Source organism: Hippoglossus hippoglossus, chromosome 14 (assembly GCF_009819705.1).
Source record: "Hippoglossus hippoglossus isolate fHipHip1 chromosome 14, fHipHip1.pri, whole genome shotgun sequence".
NCBI classification, from domain to species: Eukaryota; Metazoa; Chordata; class Actinopteri; order Pleuronectiformes; family Pleuronectidae; genus Hippoglossus; species Hippoglossus hippoglossus.
In genome coordinates this window covers 2,449,750-2,470,890 of record NC_047164.1, presented here as the reverse complement: position 1 = coordinate 2,470,890, position 21,141 = coordinate 2,449,750, and the positions used below count along the sequence as shown (strand labels likewise).

Sequence of the window (21,141 nt, the reverse complement as noted above, 5' to 3'; positions counted from 1 at the left end):
CACAACACATACACACACATACACAAATGTACACACACACAACTCTATTACTCCCTGTGTGTGTGTGTGTGTGTGTGTGTGTGTGTGTGTGTCTGTGTGTGTGTGTCTGTGTGTGTGTGTGTGAAGGAGCATGGGACATAAGAGGTTAGGGGCCTATTTACTGTGCTTTTGCCAGGAGGGCTTTGCGAGCACTAGTGTTCCCCATTGTGTGTGTGCGTGTGTGTGTGTGCGTGTGTGTTTACGTGCGTGTGTGTGTGGTTGTGTGAGTGTGTGTTTGTGTGTGTTCAGTCCATTCAGAGGACAGCACATTCACAATTTTTGGGTTACAGAGAGAAAGAGAGAGGGGGATGATGTGAGGAAAAAAGACGAGTATATTGCAGATATTGGACGGGTGCAGTTTCCTCTGCTGGTGCAGGATGATGATGTCATCGTTGGCAGTTCCACTTCCTGCAGCGTGAAGCGTTCAGGAAGTAGAAAACAGCAGCTGTGTGTGTGTCAGTGTGTGTGTGTGTGTCTGTGTGTGTGTGTGTCTGTGTGTGTGCTGATCTGAGTTATCTCCAGTCTATTAAATCTGCTGATGTTTCATATTGATGATAGATCATGTTTTGAGATGATGTTAATACACGACGGATTCTTTATCTGGAGATGTTTGCAATAGAGCAAGTCCGGTGCTTTTAATTTTTAGGGCCGATACTGATGTTAGGGTGTAATAAACGCAGTTTATTTTGTTAAATAAAAGTTTTTAATAACTTCAAACATAAACCCAGATACTTGAATGTCTGTGAAAGGCTCATATCGGAGGATTTATAAATTCATTCATTTGGAAACACAGCCCCAGTTTTAGTTTAACTTTTTAGTCTTGACGAGCAGAAACAATCACATTTGCCTCCTGATTGGTTCTCGTCAGTCACATGACTTGACCACCAGCGTTGTAACAGTTCCCCCTCGTCTTCGCTTAGAGAAAAGAAATTCCTGCTCTTAGCTGATATAGTATTTGATGTAACTAAGCAACCAACTGCAGAGTAGCTTCTCTGTGATGGTCGACCTTTCACCTCATCTTCCAGATATGAGCCGTTTGGACATTTCTTTCTGAACGTAACTCGACTCTGAGGCTCGTCACACAATCTGCTGGCTTTTAACTGCTTCGTGTGTGAGCAGCACCGATCACATGCATGTCTGTGTGCTCTGCGTGCACGAGGAGGATCTGGATGTTTATCCACTCGGCAGCAGGCGAGGGTCGACTCCTCCCGACCGTCACCAGAGGCTTTACACAACGTAAACAATGGTGACACTCGGTGAATTAATCCGACTGAGGCAACAACAAAAGAGACGAAGCGGAGGTCACGTCTCAAAGTAATTTATTGTTTTAAATCTTATTTCACCTGAAAGTCTTCGTGTGCTCGGAGGCGTCGTGCTCAGGATGCCTTAATCCCAGTGAAGCTGAGGAAACACACAAGATATTTATAAGTTTACACTTTAAGATAAAGAAATATCACCTGTTGGGTGAGAAAAAATTAGTAATTATATATAAATAGAAGCGGAGACAGTAACACGCAAAAAGCAAACACAGGAAACTGATTATAAAACAGAGCAGACATAGAAACATACAGGAATCAAAGGCGAAAAAGAAAATGTGGGAAATAAAAAGCAGATGTTAAGAGTGTGAGTGTGTGAATGTGGCTTTGAGTGATCGACTTGTAAAGAGCTATATGAATACAAACCATTACAGAAAATAAGGTGTTGAATTTGGGTGAAATTACCTGATTTAAATTGCTGCACTTCGACCATTTTTCCTCGATTTGTGAAGAAAGAATCACCAGTTTTCAGCAGAACATTTAAAATCCTACTCAGGTATTTTTAATATATTCATTAAAATGTCTTGTTATCGTGTCTGAAAGTGACATTTAACTGCAGATACAAAGTTTGAGTGTTAACAAGCTTCACCGGACGTTTTACTGCACATTTACTGTTGCGCACAGTTTTCCCTGTCATCACCGCTTCACCTTGAACGTCGCCCATCTCTTCATTTCTAAAATAACGATGTTAGTAAAACACGTTCCGCCCCTGGTGAAATAAATCCACCTTGCTCCAACATAAATAGTCTGTTTCCCGAGTCGGGCAGCCGAGGTGTCGCTGGGCGCCGGCGTTGTCTGTGCCGAGCATCTCTGGGTGTTGAAAGTTTCCGCTGCCAGGACGACGGCGCCAAAGTATTTGTGGTTTTTCCATTTGTTAAAAGTGATGATTTGGGAAAAACACGAAGGGTCAACAGACAGTTTCTTGTTTCCCCTCCCTGAAGCAGGAGGGACGTTTTCGAGAATCCACAGTTTTCATTTTAACCCTTTTTTAGAATCTCAGTCCCTTTTTAGAAGCTGGTTATTCGGACACTGGATGTGTTTTTGTCAGCAGAGATGTTTTATTCTCAGGAAAACTGATTGTGCCGTTGGCTCAGCTGGTTTACGTGGAAACAGATTTTAAAGAGATGCTCTACAGGAATTTCTAGATGGTGTCAGCTGACAATCCACATGTTCCTGTACAGTTTATTCCATCACAGGTGAAGAGAGAAGTTTTGATTGGACATTGGATTTGTATTCATCATAATTCTGATTAAACACACAAGTACCAGTCCGGTGATGTAAATACCTCTTCTTGGGAATTGAAAACAAAAGGCGTCTGAATCCGCCTCCTGTCGAGCTCGTTCCGCCACATTTTCTCTTCCGTTTGTCAAAAGCTTTGTTATAAACGTGTTTGTTCATAACAAGAAGAAAACAGATGAAACCGAAACATGTTGAAGAGAAACAGGGTTTTTATTTGGTTTTCGTGAGAAGTTGTCAGAATGTGCGGAGCCTCAAATGAGGACAATGTAGGAAAGGAAGATAAATAAAGGATTATTTATTATTTTAAAGGTAATTGTAAGTGAGAATTAGTCCAGATCCAGCTGTGTCACTGACGTCATGCTGTGTATCTACATGTGTTTTTACATTTGATCTGAAGTTAGATCTTCTGTTATAACCACTCAGTCAAAGTTAGGTTTCTGCAGAGTCTAACAAAGTCTAAACTTCAATTGTGCTTCAAAATCAGGATTATGAGGCTGAAGAGAAATTAACTTTTGTCGGCATTTATACTTTCTAGTTTGTCAGTGTGTTTAATGTCAGTCCTCTCGTCTCGTCTGTGGGAAAGACAATGATCCTGTCCCTGTCTGTAGTTTTAGAGATAATGTGATATTTCCAGGGATATAACTTCACTTCACTCATCATGGTCTTAAAACGTATTAAATTGAACCTGTAGGAGTCGAGTAGACGTCCAGGATTCCTCTCTAAACCTATTTTTCTACTAATATTACATTTTATGCCGATTTCAAAAGTGTTTGAACCCTTTTAAGTAAAAACCCTGAAACGTATCTTGCGTCCGAAGATGGATTTTTCTGGCCATCGGGGATGAAACCTGATGTCACTGCTGTTAACACTCACAGCAGATTCAGCTTTATGGTCTTAGACTCTGCTCGTCCTGTGCGGGTGCTCGGGACAAGCAAGTTACTTAGCACCCAGGAAATCAACACTGGTGACTCCTCTTAGGTGACACGGGGGCCGAGGGAGACGTGGATGTTCACACCGTGCTGGGATCAGCGAGCTAACAGGTGGGGTAGAGAGGAGAGGGGTAGACTTACCGCTTAACGCAGGGTGGGGGAAGTTGGTGCTTCTCTGGGCGGGTCAGGCTGCAAGAGGTGGAGTGTGTGTGTGTGTGTGTGTGTGGGTGTGTGTGGGTGTGTGTGGGTGAGTGTGAGTGTGTGTGTGTGTGTGTGTGTGTGTGTGTGTGTGTGATAGGCGGGGCCGCGTGCTTCGTGGTTAATATCTCCCCCAGCTGTTGTTTTTCCCCTCTGTCTTTATTATGTCGTCTGTATCTGCCTTCACACTCTCTCTCCTCCAGTGCACACACACACACACACACACACACAAACAGACACACACACAGTTACACATGCGCACACAACACACACATTTACATTTAACACACACACACACACACATTCCCAACAAATCAATGCCTCCGTCTTTATCTCTCTCCTCCATCCCGTCATCATTTTCTCCTTCTCCTCCTCCCTTTACCTCCCTCGTTGTCCCTTCATCCTCCCGCCACCTTGTGTGTGTGTGTGTGTGTGTGTGTGTGTGTGTGTGTGTGTGTGTGTGTGTGTGTGTGTGTGTGTGTGTGTGTGTGTGTGTGTGTGTGTGTGTGTGTGTGTGTGTGTGTGTGTGTGTGTGTGTGTGTGTGACCTCCAGACCAATGGCCCGTCAGGTGGAAGGAGGTTTTCACCCACTGTGACTTCAGTGCCTTCTGTTGTGACCTGACTCAGTTTGGGCAGTGACTTGGCTCCGATTCTTCCCAATATACTCGTCAGTTTAGCTCAGGACCTGTTTGCATTTCCACCGTTTAGTTCTTTCTCACGACCTGAAGAACCTGTAAGGGATCACGATCTTGTCTGCTGTGTCATGTTTGGAAGAATAGAGTTAAAGAGACGCGACGAGGTACAGATGTCCGCAGTGGCCGAGAGAATCTGCAGATTTGAACTTGGTTCCCTTGGTCTTTCCCTTGGAATAATTCATCTGTTACAGCAAGGGCTTGTGGGTAAGTTCCAGCATGTCACCTGTAGCTATATGTAAGAAACCCTGGAAAAAATGTTCATTTATAATAATAATCTTTATTCTCTAGTATCTATTACAACAGTGACGTCATAAAATCATCAGACTGTAAAAGAAATGATAAAAAAAAGATCAATAACTGAAGTTTGTAAGAATAAAACAGCAGCCGAATCAAAATCTGGATAAAAATGAGATCATGACTTTCAATAGAAACTAAAACTCGGTGAAGAAACATCACATCGATAAACTGTAATTTGGAACTGGAGCCGCCGTCGTCCGCCAAACTTTTCATGTAACCTGTCATCGGAGATTTATGTGTCTGTGGCTGGTTTGTCGACTCCGGTGCCGACAGACTCAGCAGAATAATTGACAACGCGCCTTCACTTATAAATGTTACATAAATAGTTATGATAAAAGTTTGCCGTCTGCGATCTTTGAGTGGAGCTCGTTTTTAATAACATCAAGAAGCTAATTAAAACCAAACGTATGAGAAGCATGATGCACATACATCAGTTTGATGAGAGGAACCACCTTTATTCAACGTGTATGAGTTGATCCCATTCACTAACGTGGAGGAGGCGGGTTTGTGACCTATAGCTACTGCAGCCAGCCACCAGGGGGCGATCCAGATGACTTGGCTTCACTTTGGAGTTTTGTTTGTGGCTGTTTTGGGATGAAATAGGAGAAACAGGACAAAGCAGCTTCTCTGTCTTTAGTCACATGTTCTACACATCCTGCTGTAATCACACGTCTGTGGTCACATGATCTCGCTGTGGCCGAGGCGTGTTTCTACCTCTGGACGTCTCCACATCTTCCTCGTCTTCTCGCCGCCGCGCTCACAGCTGCTTCCTGCTTCCATTGAACTCGGAGATCACATGAATTAATTGCGAGGCGAAGACTGGGTGACCCATTTAATGTTGGAGCCGAGCGGCGTGCTCCGGCAACAACCGCGGCAACAACCGCGGCAACACGTCTGGAGCCCAGGCAGGGTCTCTGCTCTTCACCGTGCTGCGTTCACAGAGCAGGTTTTATTGTGTAAAGGTGAATTGAGTCTTGGCAGATTGTTGTGATTGTTTTCAGAGACGGTTATTTTATGGCCTCGTGCCACCGTCTGATTCACAGAGACGTGACTGGAGCTCGGGTGCAGAGGAAGAGGTGTGGATGTATAAATACCACGACTGGAGACTGGGATCAGGAAACACTCACAGCTCCACTCTGACTTTAACACAGACTGCAAAGCATTTCTAAAGTACTAACAACTAAATTGAACTTTATAGATTCCCAGAAATTAAATAAGCAGCGGTGGAGGAAGTATTTAGATCTTTTACTGAAGTAGAAGTACAAATATAACAATGTAGAAATACTGTTATAAAAGTCCTGCAATTAAAAAGGTTACTTTAGTAAAAGTATGTCAGGAAATTGTACATGAATTGTACTTGAATCTTGAATCTAAAGTATAAACAGATACAAATTATCCTACTTTTTGTATTATCAGGTTATTTTTACACACGTATTCATGTAAAAGGAGGATTTTACTGTCGTAGTTTGTTGAGATGTCGCCGAACTTTTCATTATGAATTAATCTGCTCATTATTTTCTCCAGTAATCAAAAATTTTAAATACATTAAAATCAGTCAAATTATTAAAATTGCCAACAGCAACAAAGATGTTTGAACAAATAATTTGTGTAAATTAAACTTGACAACAGTTGACAAATCAAAGGGATTATATATATATATTACTTTAATAAATCACGGCTTGTGAGGACTTGACTTTTGACGGACGTGTAAATGATGTGGTGTCATCGTGTGCAGCCGTTTAATGACAATAAAGAATCTCGATGCTGGAGCCAACAACTACTTTCTCTGGAAAACTCTTTGAGTAATGAGCCGACAGCGAAGTCGCATTTTTCTCCGTGCCAGCTTCCTACTCCGGTTTTCTCTTCCTCCGGCGTGCGTTCATGTTAGTGCACGTGTGTGTGTTAGTGCACCTGGCTCCCCGGCCCCTCCCCTCTTTTATCCAGCGAGGTCTGCGGCTCCGATCGGCGAAGATGATGAAGGTGACGCCCGAGTGAACGAGTTCATTTTCTGCTCTGAGACGTCTTCCAGAGACAAACGGTGAAGACCCACCCGTCACCTCATCATCACTCGGTTGTTCACACACGGCGGCTTCACCTTTTAATTATACGTCCAAACTGGGATCTTTAAAAACCGGAGGATACAGGATTAAAAGGCCTGTTGGTTTTCACCTCTGCCCCCCCGAGCTTGTGTCTTCACCGCTCTCTGTTTCTGTGTCAGCAAGATTACACAAAAACAAACCCAACAGATTTGCATGAAATTTGGCGGCAGGATGGGACATGAAAGATCTCGTAAAAAATTTGGGGGCGGATCTGTTTTTATATAATCATTTTCTCGTGGGGTGTGTCTTGAGAATTCACCAATTTCCCAGAGAATATTTTATGGATCTTGATGAAACAACTCCGGGATATTTAGTGGACAAATATGAGGCTGTGCAAGTTTTGTGCAGATCCAAATAAAAATCAGGATACAGCAGATTCGAACGTGGTTTCATAAGTGAAATGATTATAGTCAGGTGCAATTATGAAAAACTGCTTTTAGACAATAGAAGAAGAAAGTACTGTAGTACTGTGGAGTACTGTGGAGTACTGTGGAGTACTGGAGGTGCTGATGCTGGGTGTAATACCATCATGATGTTACCATGGCAACCAGATGAAGAGCTTCATTCATGTTCTCCATTCAAACAGAAAGACTGACAACACACCCACGTCTACAAACCAATCAGAGTCAAGTATAGGTGGACTCCGCCCACGTAGGTGATGACGACAGGACGTACGTGTGTCAGACAGAATTCTTTAGTCCCTAAGTTACAACGTGAAACCAGAACAAACCAGATCAAATGAGACCATGGAACAAACACGTGAAGCTTCAGACTCTCCGGTCAGAGAACGACCTAAAGTCAATGTTTCATTCTTCACTGTGAATCCGAACCAGAACTCATCACGTGTCTAACTTAACTTTATTCTCCTTGAAATCCACAGAATAAAGTTAAATTTCGCTATCATCACTTCTTCCAAAAGGCCAAACTTAAAAATAATCCTGCTCCTGATACGGAGGCGGATGTGTCCTCGCGTCTCGGCACCAAATTAGCATCTGTGATTCAGCATGAAGAGTCTGGAGCTTTCTTCCTCCACTGAGTAATGAGCTGCTTACACATCGTCCTCTTTCATCTCATCAGTCTGAGCTCGAATCAGAAACTTTCCCTCTTTCCTTCCTCCCCTCGCTCTGTCTCTCCGATCAGAGCTGGAGTTTCTTCTCTTTTTTATTTTTCTACATTTCAGTCTCGTCTCCTTGTCGAGAGCCGTGGCTTCAGTCTGACAGAAGTAGACCGGATAGAGTGGGTGGAAAGAAACAAAGGTGTGGCCGACTGTAAAGAGCAAATGATGCTGGAGGGAGAGGTGGGGGGTGTGTGGGAGAGAAAGTTGAAAGGGGTGTGGTCGAGAGAGCGAGTCACTATCACTCCATATTTTTTCACCTGGGAGAAAGGGGGGGGGGGGGGAGGACGAGGAGAGGGTGGGGGAGAAGGGGATGGAAAGACGAGGGGACTGGGAGGGGAAGGGAGTTGGTGGTGGGTGGGGAACGAGTGGAAAACATGGAGTCAGCTGATAGCTCCCAGTTTCCATGGCAACCCTAGGCCTTTCCCACCCACTCTCTTTCTCTATCGTCTCGTTCTCTCCTCTCTCCGCCTCACCCACTCCCTCTCTTCTTTCACACTTCATTTTATTTTCTGTTTTTTCTTTCTTTGTTTTTTTTTTCTAAGGCCGTACCTCAGTACCAACGTTACAGCCCTGCTTCCTTTCCTTTCCTTTCTTCTTGTTCCTTTTGATTCTTTTCCTTTCCTTTCCCTTCTTCTTGTTCCTTTTGATTCCTTTCCTTCTCGTTTCTCTGCTTTTTCATTCCTCTCCTTCTTGTTCCTTTCTTTTCCTTCTCATCCCTCTCATTTCCTTTCCTTTCTTCCTTCCTTCAGCCAAGTTCTGTGTCTTTATTTGTTTCCTTTTCTTTCCATTTCCTTTGGTGCAGGATCTATTTGTCTTTATTCGTATTATGTTAAATATAGAATAATAAACACTATGCACACAATCCAGGGGTGTTTTGGTTGTTGTGCATCCTATCACCTGCATGCCGACCCCCTTGTGGCCACAGTTGGATTAACTCTTCCGACACTAATGGTTTTTCGTTGACAAAAATAATTCTCCCAACGCACCAAATGTCACGTGTTGCGACCTCCGATGCACCCAAACCAGCGGCGTGCTCCTTTAACGGTGGTTATTTGCACGTGTAATGATGGCTGACTGCAGAAGGGTGTTTATCATATTTGCGTCCACCGCCGCCATCTGAACCGTGCGACCTGATAAAAGGGCGTAGCGTCATCTCCACCCTCGCCTCCTCGCCCACAGCCGGGCTCAGCTCCCCTGGACGAGGGCCAACTCCTGCACTGCTGCTCCCTCTCTCACTCCACTCCTCCTGTCTCTCTCTCTCTTTCCATCTGTACCAGTCTCTCTCTATGCCCGTCCAGCGCTCCTCTATCTGTCCCCCCCCCCCACCACCCCCCTCCAGTGTCCCACACAGCGGCCATTGTTCCCGCGGCACATTGGAGCTACATGGCAGCCGAGCTTCTCGCCGGCTGTGGTGGCAAATGCGGCGCCTCGTTCCTCTGAGGAGGCGAGAGGAGAAAAACTAGGTCGTAGTATGAAAGAGTCCCGTGCAAATTATATAAAGTGTGAAATCAGCATAGAAACATCTGCCTGCAAATATTTGTCAATTAAACTCAATTAAAATATATATAACATGTACAGTGTTGAGCTGGTTCCCTCTGACAAGTGGTTTGTTTGATTCTAACGTATTTCCACGAAACTTGAAACGTGGGCCACAGAAGAATCGATTCTCTTCAGGCGCGGAACTGGATAAAATTGTTCTTTGGTCTGAATCTGTCATGAAGATTTGTTTCATATTTCAATTCTCTCTCATTCTTTCCAGCAGGCGGATGCATTCGTCGACTGCCCGCAGCCGACAGACCTGAAGGTGAAGACTGAGTCGCCGGTTTGCAAGACGGAGCCGTCCTCGCCCGAGCCGTGCCCCGCTGAGGACCAGACCGAGCCCGTCGACCTGTCCCTCAACAAACCCCGCTCCTCCTCGCTGCCCGCCTCCACGACGAGCACCACGGTCAACCCCGCGCCCTGCAGCATCATGACTCACCACAGCATGACCGCCACGTCGATCCCCTCTGCGGTACAGTCGATAGGCTCCATGGTAACGACAACCTCCCTTCTCCTCCACTGTCGTGAAGCTGTTGTTAGAGCAACCAGTCACACGCCTCCCCTCGTTGTCTCCCCGCTCTAGGTCCTGTCCCCGGGCTCCATCCTGGCCACGCAGGGCGCCGGGGGCCAGCAGATCCTGCACGTCATCCACACCATCCCCTCGGTGAGCATGCCCAGCAAGGTGGGCCAGCTGCAGACCATCCCCGTGGTGGTGCAGTCGCTGCCTGTCGTCTACACCACCATGCCCACTGACGGCGTCGCCACGGCAGCCATTACTGTCCCGCTCATAGGCAGCGACGGGCGCTCAGAAGGATCTGGTGAGTGGCACAAAGAAAACACTGCAGTTATTTATATGTAACCGCTGCACAGTCACATTTGCAGGAGCAGAGTCTGTCTGAACTTTTCTGTCTTGGTCACACACTCACTCGCTCACACTGTCATTTCTAGGTTTCTCTCAGACGAGTTCGGTGACAGGGCTGATGTGTGTTCATGGTTAGTGCTGCCGTCTGTCTGCCTGTCTTTCTCTGTTTCCCTGGACTCCTTCCACATGTGCCAGGAGACTGATATTCCCACTGAAACGAGGAAACATGCTGAAATAAAAATGTTCCCACTTGCACTTCATGCGTCACGGTCTCAACAGCTGATTCCGTTCTCTAATACTTTGTTGGGGAAAGTCTCCAGATGGCCCATAAATCAAAACAGGAACTTGTTGTACAGATCGCTGTGTGACTTATAATGTGTGACTTTTGTCTTATTATCTTAAACGTGCATCAGAGGAAGAAAACTTGAACGACTCAAAAGTTCTCTGACACATGAACTCTGGTAAATGTCCAGAAGATTCGGATCTGGACATTTTCCAGTGTTTTCCTTTAGCTCATGAAGAAGCAGCAGGAGATTGTTCCGGGTCCGACTTGTTTCCTTGCAGCAGAAAGAGCGACGTCTAAACTCTGCTGCAGAAATCACGTCCAGTGTCGACCCTGATAACCAAAAGCTCTCATGTCCGTCATCAACACGCCAGAATTTTCCATTAAAGTTCATAGAGCCACTGACTTTCAGGAAAATGTTCTGGACTAAGTCTGAAAGCAGATTACCATTTGTCCGAACAATAGTGAAGAAGCAGTGAGAGTTTGTCCTTCTGTCAAATCTGGACACTCCCAAGATATCCCGTTAATCAATTAAAGAAAACGGCAAACAATGAGGTGGAGGAGGTGTAATCATCCCACAGGAAGCCCGACATTTGTTCAGGCAAACCACCCCTGTGATGAAGTGCAGTAAGGTCCCTCAGTCTGGTTCTCTGTGGTCTGTGATCCAGAGCAGCGCAGCCTCCGCTCAGGAATGTAAACCAGGGAGAAACTTCCACAAGAATCTGCAGCTCACAGACTGGAAGCCTGAAGACTCTCTCACCCTCTCACACCTCAACGGTCTGTGACGTTCAAACACTGCCACGGGTTATTGTGTCGCACTGTGTTAGAATTCACCTTTTCTTTACTTGAGAGAATTATATTTACTCTTTCAGGGAAGGAGAACACGTCATCTAGAGTCATTTCAGAGTCCAGATGTTGTTTAAATCCGTCTGCGAGCACTTCTCCATCCACCTGACAGGTGTGATTAACGCAGCACCGTTGTTTTACAGGTGAGCCTCGGGCTGCTCACAGTAAAAGGCCACAACAAGATGTTCATTTCTTTTTTTCAAATGTCACAAAGTCGCAGATGTTGTTAGCTGTGCTGCTTTCCGTCGGCACGGTGACTGCAGGAAGGTCGACCAGGGCCGAGTCTGCAGACTTTAATGTCCATTGTTTCAACCACGGGCAGATTAAAGAGGCGTTAGAGAGGAAGAGTTTGGGAGAGTTGCGACGCGTCTACACTTCCTCACGAACCCTACAAAGATGAAGCTCTAATATCAATATAAAGGTGCATTAGAGTCTGAACAGTAGTGATCGTTATGTGGAGCCACAGTATTGAGTTTATGCAAATACAAGCAATCGACCAATCACGAGTCAGCCTCAGTTGTCAATCATGATGTTGCCCCCCCCCCCCCCCCGTTTTTATCTCATCAAATAACTGATTATAATCAAACTCATCAGAAACATGAACACCTGCATCAGTGTGATAAGAACCACCTCAAATGACGGAAACCATCTTTGAGGAAAATATAACGTGTACTTGAGAATTTGACTTTTTAATTTGGAGGAGGTGGCATTCACTAACATGGAGGAGGTGGGGTTTATGACCAATACTGCAGAAGTGGCAGATCAAGACAGGTCAAGACGTTGAATGAGAAACTCGTTCTGGAACCTCCCATGGATGTTTACAGTTTTACCTCGATACAGTTACTCAGAGTTTACTCAGTAATTGTTTACTCACAGGAACCAGTCAAGCATCACCTGAACTAATGTGATCTGATCTAGTGAGACGGGCCGAGCACGTTCTGGCGGTTCAGTCGTCGGTGAAGGAAACACTTGTTCCTCAAGCTCGTGCTGAAACTCTGCATGTCACAGCCGCGAGTTTTGTTTCTGTCGGTGAGGAGAGCAAACGGAAAAACAGGGGTTAAAGATGTGAGTCGGACAAGAGGAGTGAGAGAGGACGAGAGGAGAAGATGAGGGAGCAGGAGGCGGTTGGGGGAGGTGGAGGACGGGTGTGGTGGGGAGCTCAGTGAGATTCGGGGGTGAGGAGGGATGAGGAGGAGAGGGTGCAGGGGTCGAGAGGAGAGGAGATGGCTCGTTTCGCCTTTGAAAGAGGCAATGGCTGAGGGGGGTGGCTTAATTGTCTCCAGAGACAAAGAACACTTCTTTTGGTTTGTGACCCTCCCCACGCACACACACACACACACACACACACACACACACACACACACACACACACACACACACACACACACGCGCGGATACTCCACCCAAAATTCCTCACGTCACCCGTCCAGCCACCCCGCCCCTGCTCGCTCTCTTCAGGCTGGGTGGACTTTGAACAGTATGGCTGCCACATTCCTGCAGGCAGCCGAGTAATGTTTTCCGCTTCTGTACCGCGGCCCCTGATAAGCAGCGTCCGCGAGACCTCATGTCAGAGAGAGAGAGAGAGAGAGAGAGAGAGAGAGAGAGAGAGAGAGAGAGAGAGAGAGAGAGAGACTACATCTATAAATGCTGCTGTCCGACCCTGGTACAGATTATTTGACCAGATTGACAAAAAAAACAACTCAATTCATTAACTCAGTAGCTCATGTTTCATAGTTTCCTTTGATCGATTAAAGTTAATCAACTCTATCCTCTTATCTTTTGATGCGAGTAAATGCGTCTGTGTCATCACCCTGGTTTTACACTTTGTCTGAAAATGGCCGAACCAAGTGGAGCACCTTCCTCTGCCGAGTCCAAACAATCCCCAGTTGATCCATTTGAGTTTTCTAATGAGGCTACAAATATGACTGAGGAGTCCAATGTCTGCTGTGGCCAGTAGGTTGTCGGTTCGATCCCAGTCTTCCCCATCTGCAAGTGTCCTTGGGCAAGATACTGAACCCCCAAATTGCCCCTCGTAGAGACACTGCTGCCCATAGATGCACTGAATGACAAGAAACCATCATCAGCGCTAAATAAATACAGATCGTTTACCGTCCTCGAGCCGAAGAGACATATAAACAAAATGTAATAACATAATTTAAAAGGAGTAAATGCACAACCAATGATCTTTGTTTATCAATGCATGGTTTGATTCTCTCTCATCATACATAAAGAAACACACTGACAATGGAGCATTTCAAATACAGGAGCATTCACAGAGCACATAGCCCCGCCTCCGGTTACCTCGCCATTTAGGAATAAATTCTAGATCTGCCCGTTTATGGGGAGTTCTTCCTTTGCCCGTTACACCACCGTTTACAACTAGGTTCAATTAATTTGGTTCTGGAGTCTTTGCGTAATGTAGTTTACAGACAAAAAGCTTTTCTAAACTACAAGCTCAGCACGATTTAAAACACGTCGATGTTTCGAGGTGAGACTCTAGTCTGTGTTCTTAACAGCTTGCCAAAACTTGAGCACAACCAGCGGAGACTTGCGTTCGCCCCTCTGGAGATTTGTCTTCCACTTAATTGCCAATTAGCATCGTGTGTGAGTCCTGCAGAAATGTTTCTCATTAACATCTGTCCACGTCGTCTTCCCGTCACTTTGACACTGGGAGAGGTTGTTGCAACAAGAGAGAATCAGACAGAAAAGTGTTTCGGGCGAGAAGTTAAAACATGTTTAGAGATGTTGAGAAAGATGTGGAAACAATGGCGTCCTCGCAGGGAGAGCCAGCGTCGGGGTTGGCCTCAAATTTGATCCATCAATTCTGGAGCCTAGCGGACCACACCTAACTACACCCACACACACACACACACAGACAGACACACACAGACACACACAGACAGACACACACACAGACACACACACACACACACACACACACACACACCAAACACCACTTAGAACACGTCTTTGTCTTGTTAAGTTGCTGGAATCCAGGCATCGCTTTTAAGAAGTTATTAACCCCCTGCTGTTCTGCTCTGTGTCCACCCCTCCTCCCCTCCTTTATTCTCTCACTTCTGCCTCTTCCATTTTTCTGATTCATCTCTGGCCTCGCTCCCTCCTTCATCCTCCCTCAATCCCTTCCCCATTCCCGTTCATCCCTCCGTCTTGTCCTTTCCGCAGTTCGCATTAAGCCGGGTTCCACGTCTCCGGTGGAGTATCAGAGTGACAGCGATGCAGAGAGCGGTACAGAGTCCGGGTCGGCCTCCCTCAGTGCCCAGAGCCTCGACGCTGGGTGAGTCCATCCTCCACACGGACTCACGGCATAAACTTTGTGAAAAACTCATTTTCCCACAGTAAACACGCATAAAAATTGCAACATGTATGTAGAAAATGACAAGAAAAGCTTAATTTGTTAAAATCTGGGGATCTGTGCGCTTGTCCTGCTTGTGGTGATCGTGTGGATGGAGCAGGGATGTGTTAAAGATGGGATTTTGGCCACTAGAGGTGCTGTGGAGCAATGCTTTATTTGAGGTTTTGTTCAGATCTACCAACGAACATTAGCTCTTGGGGGGGGATGTGGTCTCAATTCCCCTAATTCAGAGGTTAACTACTTCTATGCGTCCTTTACGTTAGCTTTTCATCCACTAGAGGACAGTGCGGAGCGAGTTTTGATGGCGGAGGAGGTTGTGATACAGTTCGCTCCATTTCGTCCGAGTACGCACAGAAGGCTCCGTCCATTTCTGTATAAGCATCTAACGTTGAGCATGAACATTATTGCGGTGTCCTCACAATAATGTTTTTGTGAGGACACCACCACTGTTGGTTGTTTAGAGGAAAACTGGACGTAGCGTAAAGACTCCGCCTTGTCGCCCCGGAGGCCAAACACAGCAAGGCTCAAATTAAAAAGAATCCCTCGACCCCCACGTCAAATCAGACATCTGTGAAACCTGACAGGAAATAAATACCAAGAACCGTGCACAATGCCATCTGAGTGCAAGCTCTATGATACGAGCGGAGCTGCAGAGTGCGAGCGGATGTACAGGAGGGTCTATGGGAAACGCCTGCAGTCTCCTGACTAATTACATTACTGCAGCGCTGCCGTGACTGGACACTTATATAACCTCATATAACCCTCTGTACGGCAGAACACACCGGAGACGCCCAGGCTGGAGCGCAGGGAAACAAGTGTGTGCATGTGTGTGTGTGTGTGTGGGATGTGTGTGTCTGTGATGTGTGTCTGTGCATGCTCAGTAGACACTTCATAAAGTAGGACATTTGGTTCTCTCAAGGAAAGCTTGGACATTTGAAAGTAACGTGTAAGACTCGTGGCTGCAGAGTTAAAGGTTTTAATATTCGCTGTCACTAGATGTCGCAATAACCCCTCCCTTCGTTTCCTCAGCCAGATATTACCTGCTCCAGTGAATGTGCTGCTGAATATATAATAATAACGATAACTTGACTTCATATAGCGTATATTAACGTGTCCACCGTCACTGCTGATCTGGAGAAATCTGGTGATATGATCATGGGCCAACAGTTCCACAGGGAGGGGCTCACATGCACAAACATGAACACATGCCTGGACCGGCCGCCGAAACAAACAGGGATCAGATCCATAACTCCCCCGTGTCTCTGGATAGAAGAGTAAATCTCATATCTATAATGTGACGGGGGAAGTTCAGTAATGTGTGTGTGTGTGTGTGTGTGTGTGTGTGTGTGTGTGTGTGTGTGTGTGTGTGTGTGTGTGTGTGTGTGTGTGTGTGTGTGTGTGTGTGTGTGTGTGTGTGTGTGTGTGTGTGTTTTATTAGTAAGATCAGGATGGACCTCCTGCCACACCCGATGGGCGCGGCTGCCTGTCTTTAACAGAAATTCTGGGTGCGGTTAGTGTGTGTGTGTGTACGTGTGTGTACGTGTGTGTGTACGTGTGTGTGCGTACGTGTGTGTGTGTGAGACAGGAGATAGAGGCAGTCAGAGAGAGAGAGAGAAATAGAGAAAGAGGGAGGGATAGAGAGAATGCTTAATAGAAACAAAGAAAACAAGTGTGTTAGAGGTAACTTGAGTTTTATATTGCGTGCGTGTGTGTGAGCGAGAAAGATGGATTGTGTGTGTGTGTCTGTGTGTGTGTGTGTGTGTGTGTTGCTGGGCAGGGCTGTCCCAGAACTGGGGTGTAAACAAGGTTACGTAATGCAGTTTGCCGTCACACCTCCCTGTGAAACGACGGTGGAGAGCTCTGCCGTGTTTTTTTGTTGTTGTTGTTGTTGTTGTTGTTCATATTTACTTTATTTGCACCGTGATTATTTCATTTGATAGAATCAGAAGAGTCAGAAGATCACATCAAAGACATTCACACACGTTTCTGAACCTCCACTGAAGAGAGGGAGGGAGATTTGAGTAGTGAAGGGTTTGAGTTGGTCGGATTCTTTCTGCGCCAGGAGAAGGGAGATGAAAAATGAAAGGAGAGAGAGAGAGAGAGAGAGAGAGAGAGAGAGAGAGAGAGAGAGAGAGATGCTGAAGTGCAGCTGACTCACAGTCTGACTCTCTGTCGTCCTCTGGTGGATCAGCTCTTAATCTCACCTGCTTCTCCTTAAATACAAAACATAAATTCAACCAAATATATATAGAACTTAAATTAAGGAAATGAACATTGTTTTTTCACCTAAAATGTAACATAAATGTAAAAATAGTTTCAGATTAGCAATGAGATTTCTGTGAAAGTCTCATATCGGCCAGTTTTTATCGGTTGGGGTCTATTTTATTAACATGGATTAAACATTAAGTGTAAAGAGTATTGATCACTGATCTGTTTCCTGTTCTCTCCTCCTCTCAGGTCGGTGATGGACTTAGAACCCGTCGATCCAGACTCGCCGGACATCAAGAGAAGGCGAATCCACATGTGTGACTATGAAGGCTGTAAAAAAGTTTACACCAAGAGCTCCCACCTCAAAGCTCACAGGAGGATACACACAGGTGAGACTGAACAGACACAGACAGCAACAGACAACAACAGACAACACAACACGCATCAGCAGGAAACAGGTTGTAAGCTCCAAGAAAGAAGTGAAAACTCAAACGTTATTTATCGAACACTTAACGATTATTTCAACAGTTATTGTGATTGTAAATATTTCTGCAGTAAGTTTATTCCTCAGGTTTATTCCTCATAATGAGAATTTTCTAGTAACAAAAGAGCAGCTGTTTAAATTTACTGGATCTAGATTTGTTATTTGGATCCGCACCAAATCGCTCACACTCCTCTAAATGTACCAGATTGTTTTAAATCAAGATCCATGAATTATTTTCTGAGAAATTTTACGAAAGTGTCAAGAAAGTGATTTAAACAAATTCCCGATCCACAACAAAATGTAATGGGTCCCTTTCTGGCCCTTGTTCCATCAAATTAAGTGAAAAACCTTCTTGGCAGATAATTAATATAGTAAAGTCATTATCCCCCAAAAATTTAAATAAAAAGACAAAATGATTTTGTGTAAAATGAGAAGAAAGATATTTGATTGTTTAAAGCTCCGTGAAGTGAACTGAATCATTTGACACTGAATAATCGTCCAGAGGAAAAAGAGGCAGAAAGATTAATTTTCCTCAGACGAGTTTCTTGAAAATGTAATAAATCAGTAAAAGAAGCAGGATTTCCTTCTGTGAGAGTTTCCTCTTTTCCTCTTCTGTTGCCTCCTCTCCTCCTCTCCTCTCCTCTAACTCGTCTCCTCGTCTCCTCCCCCCTGCGTCCAGGAGAGAAACCCTACCACTGCACCTGGGAGGGCTGCACCTGGCGCTTCGCCCGCTCCGACGAGCTGACCCGACACTTCCGCAAGCACACAGGAATCAAACCGTTCCGCTGCACCGAGTGCGACCGCTCCTTCTCGCGGTCCGACCACCTCTCCCTGCACCGCCGCCGCCACGTCATGATGTGAACTCTGACCTCCCCCGTCCCCCCCCCAAACACTTCCCTCTCTCCACCACCCCCACCCCACAGCACATCTTGTACCAGTGTCCCCCCCCCCCCCCCCCCTTCTCGCCTCTGCCGACATTAGGATATAAAAAAGACGCCGTTCATTCTTCGTCCTCCTCCTCTTCATCTTGAAATCGCAGGAACATCAGGAATGTGTCTGTTCATCCACCGTCCACCGATCGCCCCGAAACAATCCCCTCCCTGCACCCCCACCACTCAACGCCGCCTGTCTCATGACACGCGTCCTCGTCACAGAGAGACGGATGGACTGAAGGACATCCAGCAGCAGGGACGCTCATCCATCCATCACGTGCATCCATCCAGAGGAGGAGGAAGAGGAGGAAGAGGAGGAGGAGGAGGAGGAGGAGGAGGAGGAGGAAGGACACGTGTGTATTGTCTTATGTCTCTTCAGCTGCTCTTTTTTTCTGTTAGATTTTTTTAATTGTGTACATATCCAGAGTTGGGAAGTTGTGTGAAGAAGTCAAAATTATACATTTTATCCATATATTATGGATCTTTGGAAGCTAAATCAAAGAGAACCTTTTCCAGGATGAGTTTAGGAACTTCAGGAGCTTCACCTTTGTCTCTGTGACTGAAGGAACGAGGCCAAATTGGAACATTATGAAATCTGTTCCGTAGTTTTTGTCTAATTCTGCGTAATCCCAAAAAAACGACCAGAGATTCGAACCCGACCTTTGATACAGGGTGAACCAAACATGTTCGCCCTGACTCCTCGGAGCCGTAACACGTCCTCAGCGTTGGAGGAAACGGTTTCCGATGTCGTTCCTGAGTCACTGGTTTGCGTTTGGAAAAAAGTTCTAAAAAGTAAGTCTCTGTCGGATTATATCGTTTGTTCATCGCGGCTTTTTGCATAAATTTCGGAATCTGCGGCGAGTTTTGTGAACGAAGACGCTTCCCAACGTCGTCTGTGTGTGTGCACGTAGCTGAAGTCACATTAAACACTGCCCCCCCCCCCCCCCCCCCCCCCCCCCCCCCCCCCCCCCCCCCCCCCGACCCCATGCCCTGGTACAGGGAGCTACAAGACTGTGAACTTTATAAAGATTCATTTGTTTTCATCGTTATCAATCAAGTTATTGTCTTTTTGCGTGTCCCCCCCCCCACCTCCCCGCACATCCCCTGATTCTCCTTCGAAAAACAGTATTTTTGCTTTTTGTTGTGCGTCGTTGTGTTTGTTTTAAATAAGGCCTTCAGTTCTGTGTTTTATTTCTTCTTGTGTTGTTGGTTTGGCTCTTAACAGAAAGGCCCCCCCCCCCCCTTTAAAAAAAGAAAAGGTTCTTTAGTTGTGTTCTGCTGACGTGAAAACGACCGGAGACACAAATAGTTTGAGATTACAAAGAAAACTCTCACGCAGGGAACAGGGGAGCTTTTCTGAGTGTGTGTGTGTGTGTGTTTTTGCGTGTTGTGTTTATGTGCGTGTGTGTGTGTGTGTGAGTGTGTGTGTGTCTTTGTGTGCGTGTGCATGTTTTGAGACAAACACATAATCAGAATTTAAGATTTTTTACAAGTGTGTGTTCCGGGCACTTGTTGTTCTTTTACCTCTTGCCCGTCGAGCCTTAATAATCGAAGTCAATCTGAATAAGGGCGAAACCAGAACCTGTGACAGACGACGACACTCGGCCACAGATCAACTGTGAGGCTCCGCCCACGGAGACGTGGCGACGCCGTTCGTCCACGAGGAGCTGATCCGTGCTGCGTGGAGACGTGTTCGTTTTCCCCTCGATGGTTTCAGCGTGTAGACGTGTTGTTTGGGTGTTTGGCCGGAGATATACTCGCTGTTTACTACATCGCGGCTGCTTCGTGTTTCCTGCGTCTGTTTGGTGCATCAGTCGAGCACATCCTCAGAAAGCAAGAAGCAATACACACATGACCAGTAGGGGCAGTGTGGGGGCAGTACGTGTCCTTCAGTGTGACCATGACATGACTGTGACCTTTTTGACCTTGTGAACGCAATATCTTAAGAACGCCTCGAGAGAATCCTTTCAAATTTGGCAAAAATGTTCCCTTAGACTCGCAGATTAACTGATTGGATTTGGATGGTCAAAGGTTAAAGGGTAAAGGTCACGGTGACCTCACAGTTCATGACGCATGTGGTTGTCTACGTGAACTTGTAGCTAAGCAGCGAGTAAATCTCCGACCTTTGAAACCAAGACGTGAACGAGGTCAGTTGCTGGGAAGCTTCTTCTCAGTATTTTACATCGTGACCCTCACAGCACAAATCAGGAAGGGGGCGCTGTTCCTCCAGAGAGCGAGTTGATTTAAAGTTCAGCTTCCGGGGGGGAATGTGGTCGCGGTTTGTCGATGCTACCTGAAACAATGTCGAAAAACTTTGCACTGTTACAAAATCAGAAAAACGTGGAGCCAACATGGCCGCCAGTCGGTGGCCAGGCCGTCGGCTGTCAGCGGTTCTGGGAGAAACCTGGCACTGTGTCGGGCTGTCAGGGTCCGTAGTGCCTGGGGTTCAAACCACGGGGAACCTTTAGCGCTCTCCTCACTAGCATTTCTACCAGGGAGGTGTGGGGGGGGGGGGGGGGGGGGGGGGGGGTCACTTCTCTGTCAAATCAGTTCATTTCCATCGCGACGAAATTTAAAGCCTCAAAGAACTAATAGACTAACACGGAATCTCGTTTTTTCATGCATTCTCCCTTTCTCTCTTCGCAGCGCTGACGTGAAGCCTGAGCTCGACACAAAGAGCAAAAC

General features: G+C 46.1%; 1 protein-coding gene across 4 annotated transcripts in view; it reads left to right on the top strand.

The window, feature by feature from the left end:
* The window catches only part of klf8 (Kruppel-like factor 8), a 58,527-nt gene extending 39,580 nt beyond the window's left edge, over window positions 1-18,947 (top strand). Inside the window, exons 3-8 of one of the 4 annotated variants that reach the window (XM_034605813.1) lie at window positions 9,692-9,961; window positions 10,052-10,286; window positions 10,417-10,461; window positions 14,643-14,754; window positions 17,290-17,429; window positions 18,204-18,947. In XM_034605813.1, coding sequence (XP_034461704.1) covers window positions 9,692-9,961; window positions 10,052-10,286; window positions 10,417-10,461; window positions 14,643-14,754; window positions 17,290-17,429; window positions 18,204-18,385 — 984 coding nt within the window. In that variant the 3' untranslated portion in view covers window positions 18,386-18,947. Of the gene's footprint in view, window positions 1-9,688; window positions 9,962-10,051; window positions 10,287-10,416; window positions 10,462-14,642; window positions 14,755-17,289; window positions 17,430-18,203 lie in introns of all 4 variants that reach the window. The other 3 variants (XM_034605811.1, XM_034605815.1, XM_034605814.1) reach the window with 3 other exon arrangements.
* Window positions 18,948-21,141: the final 2,194 nt, after the last annotated feature.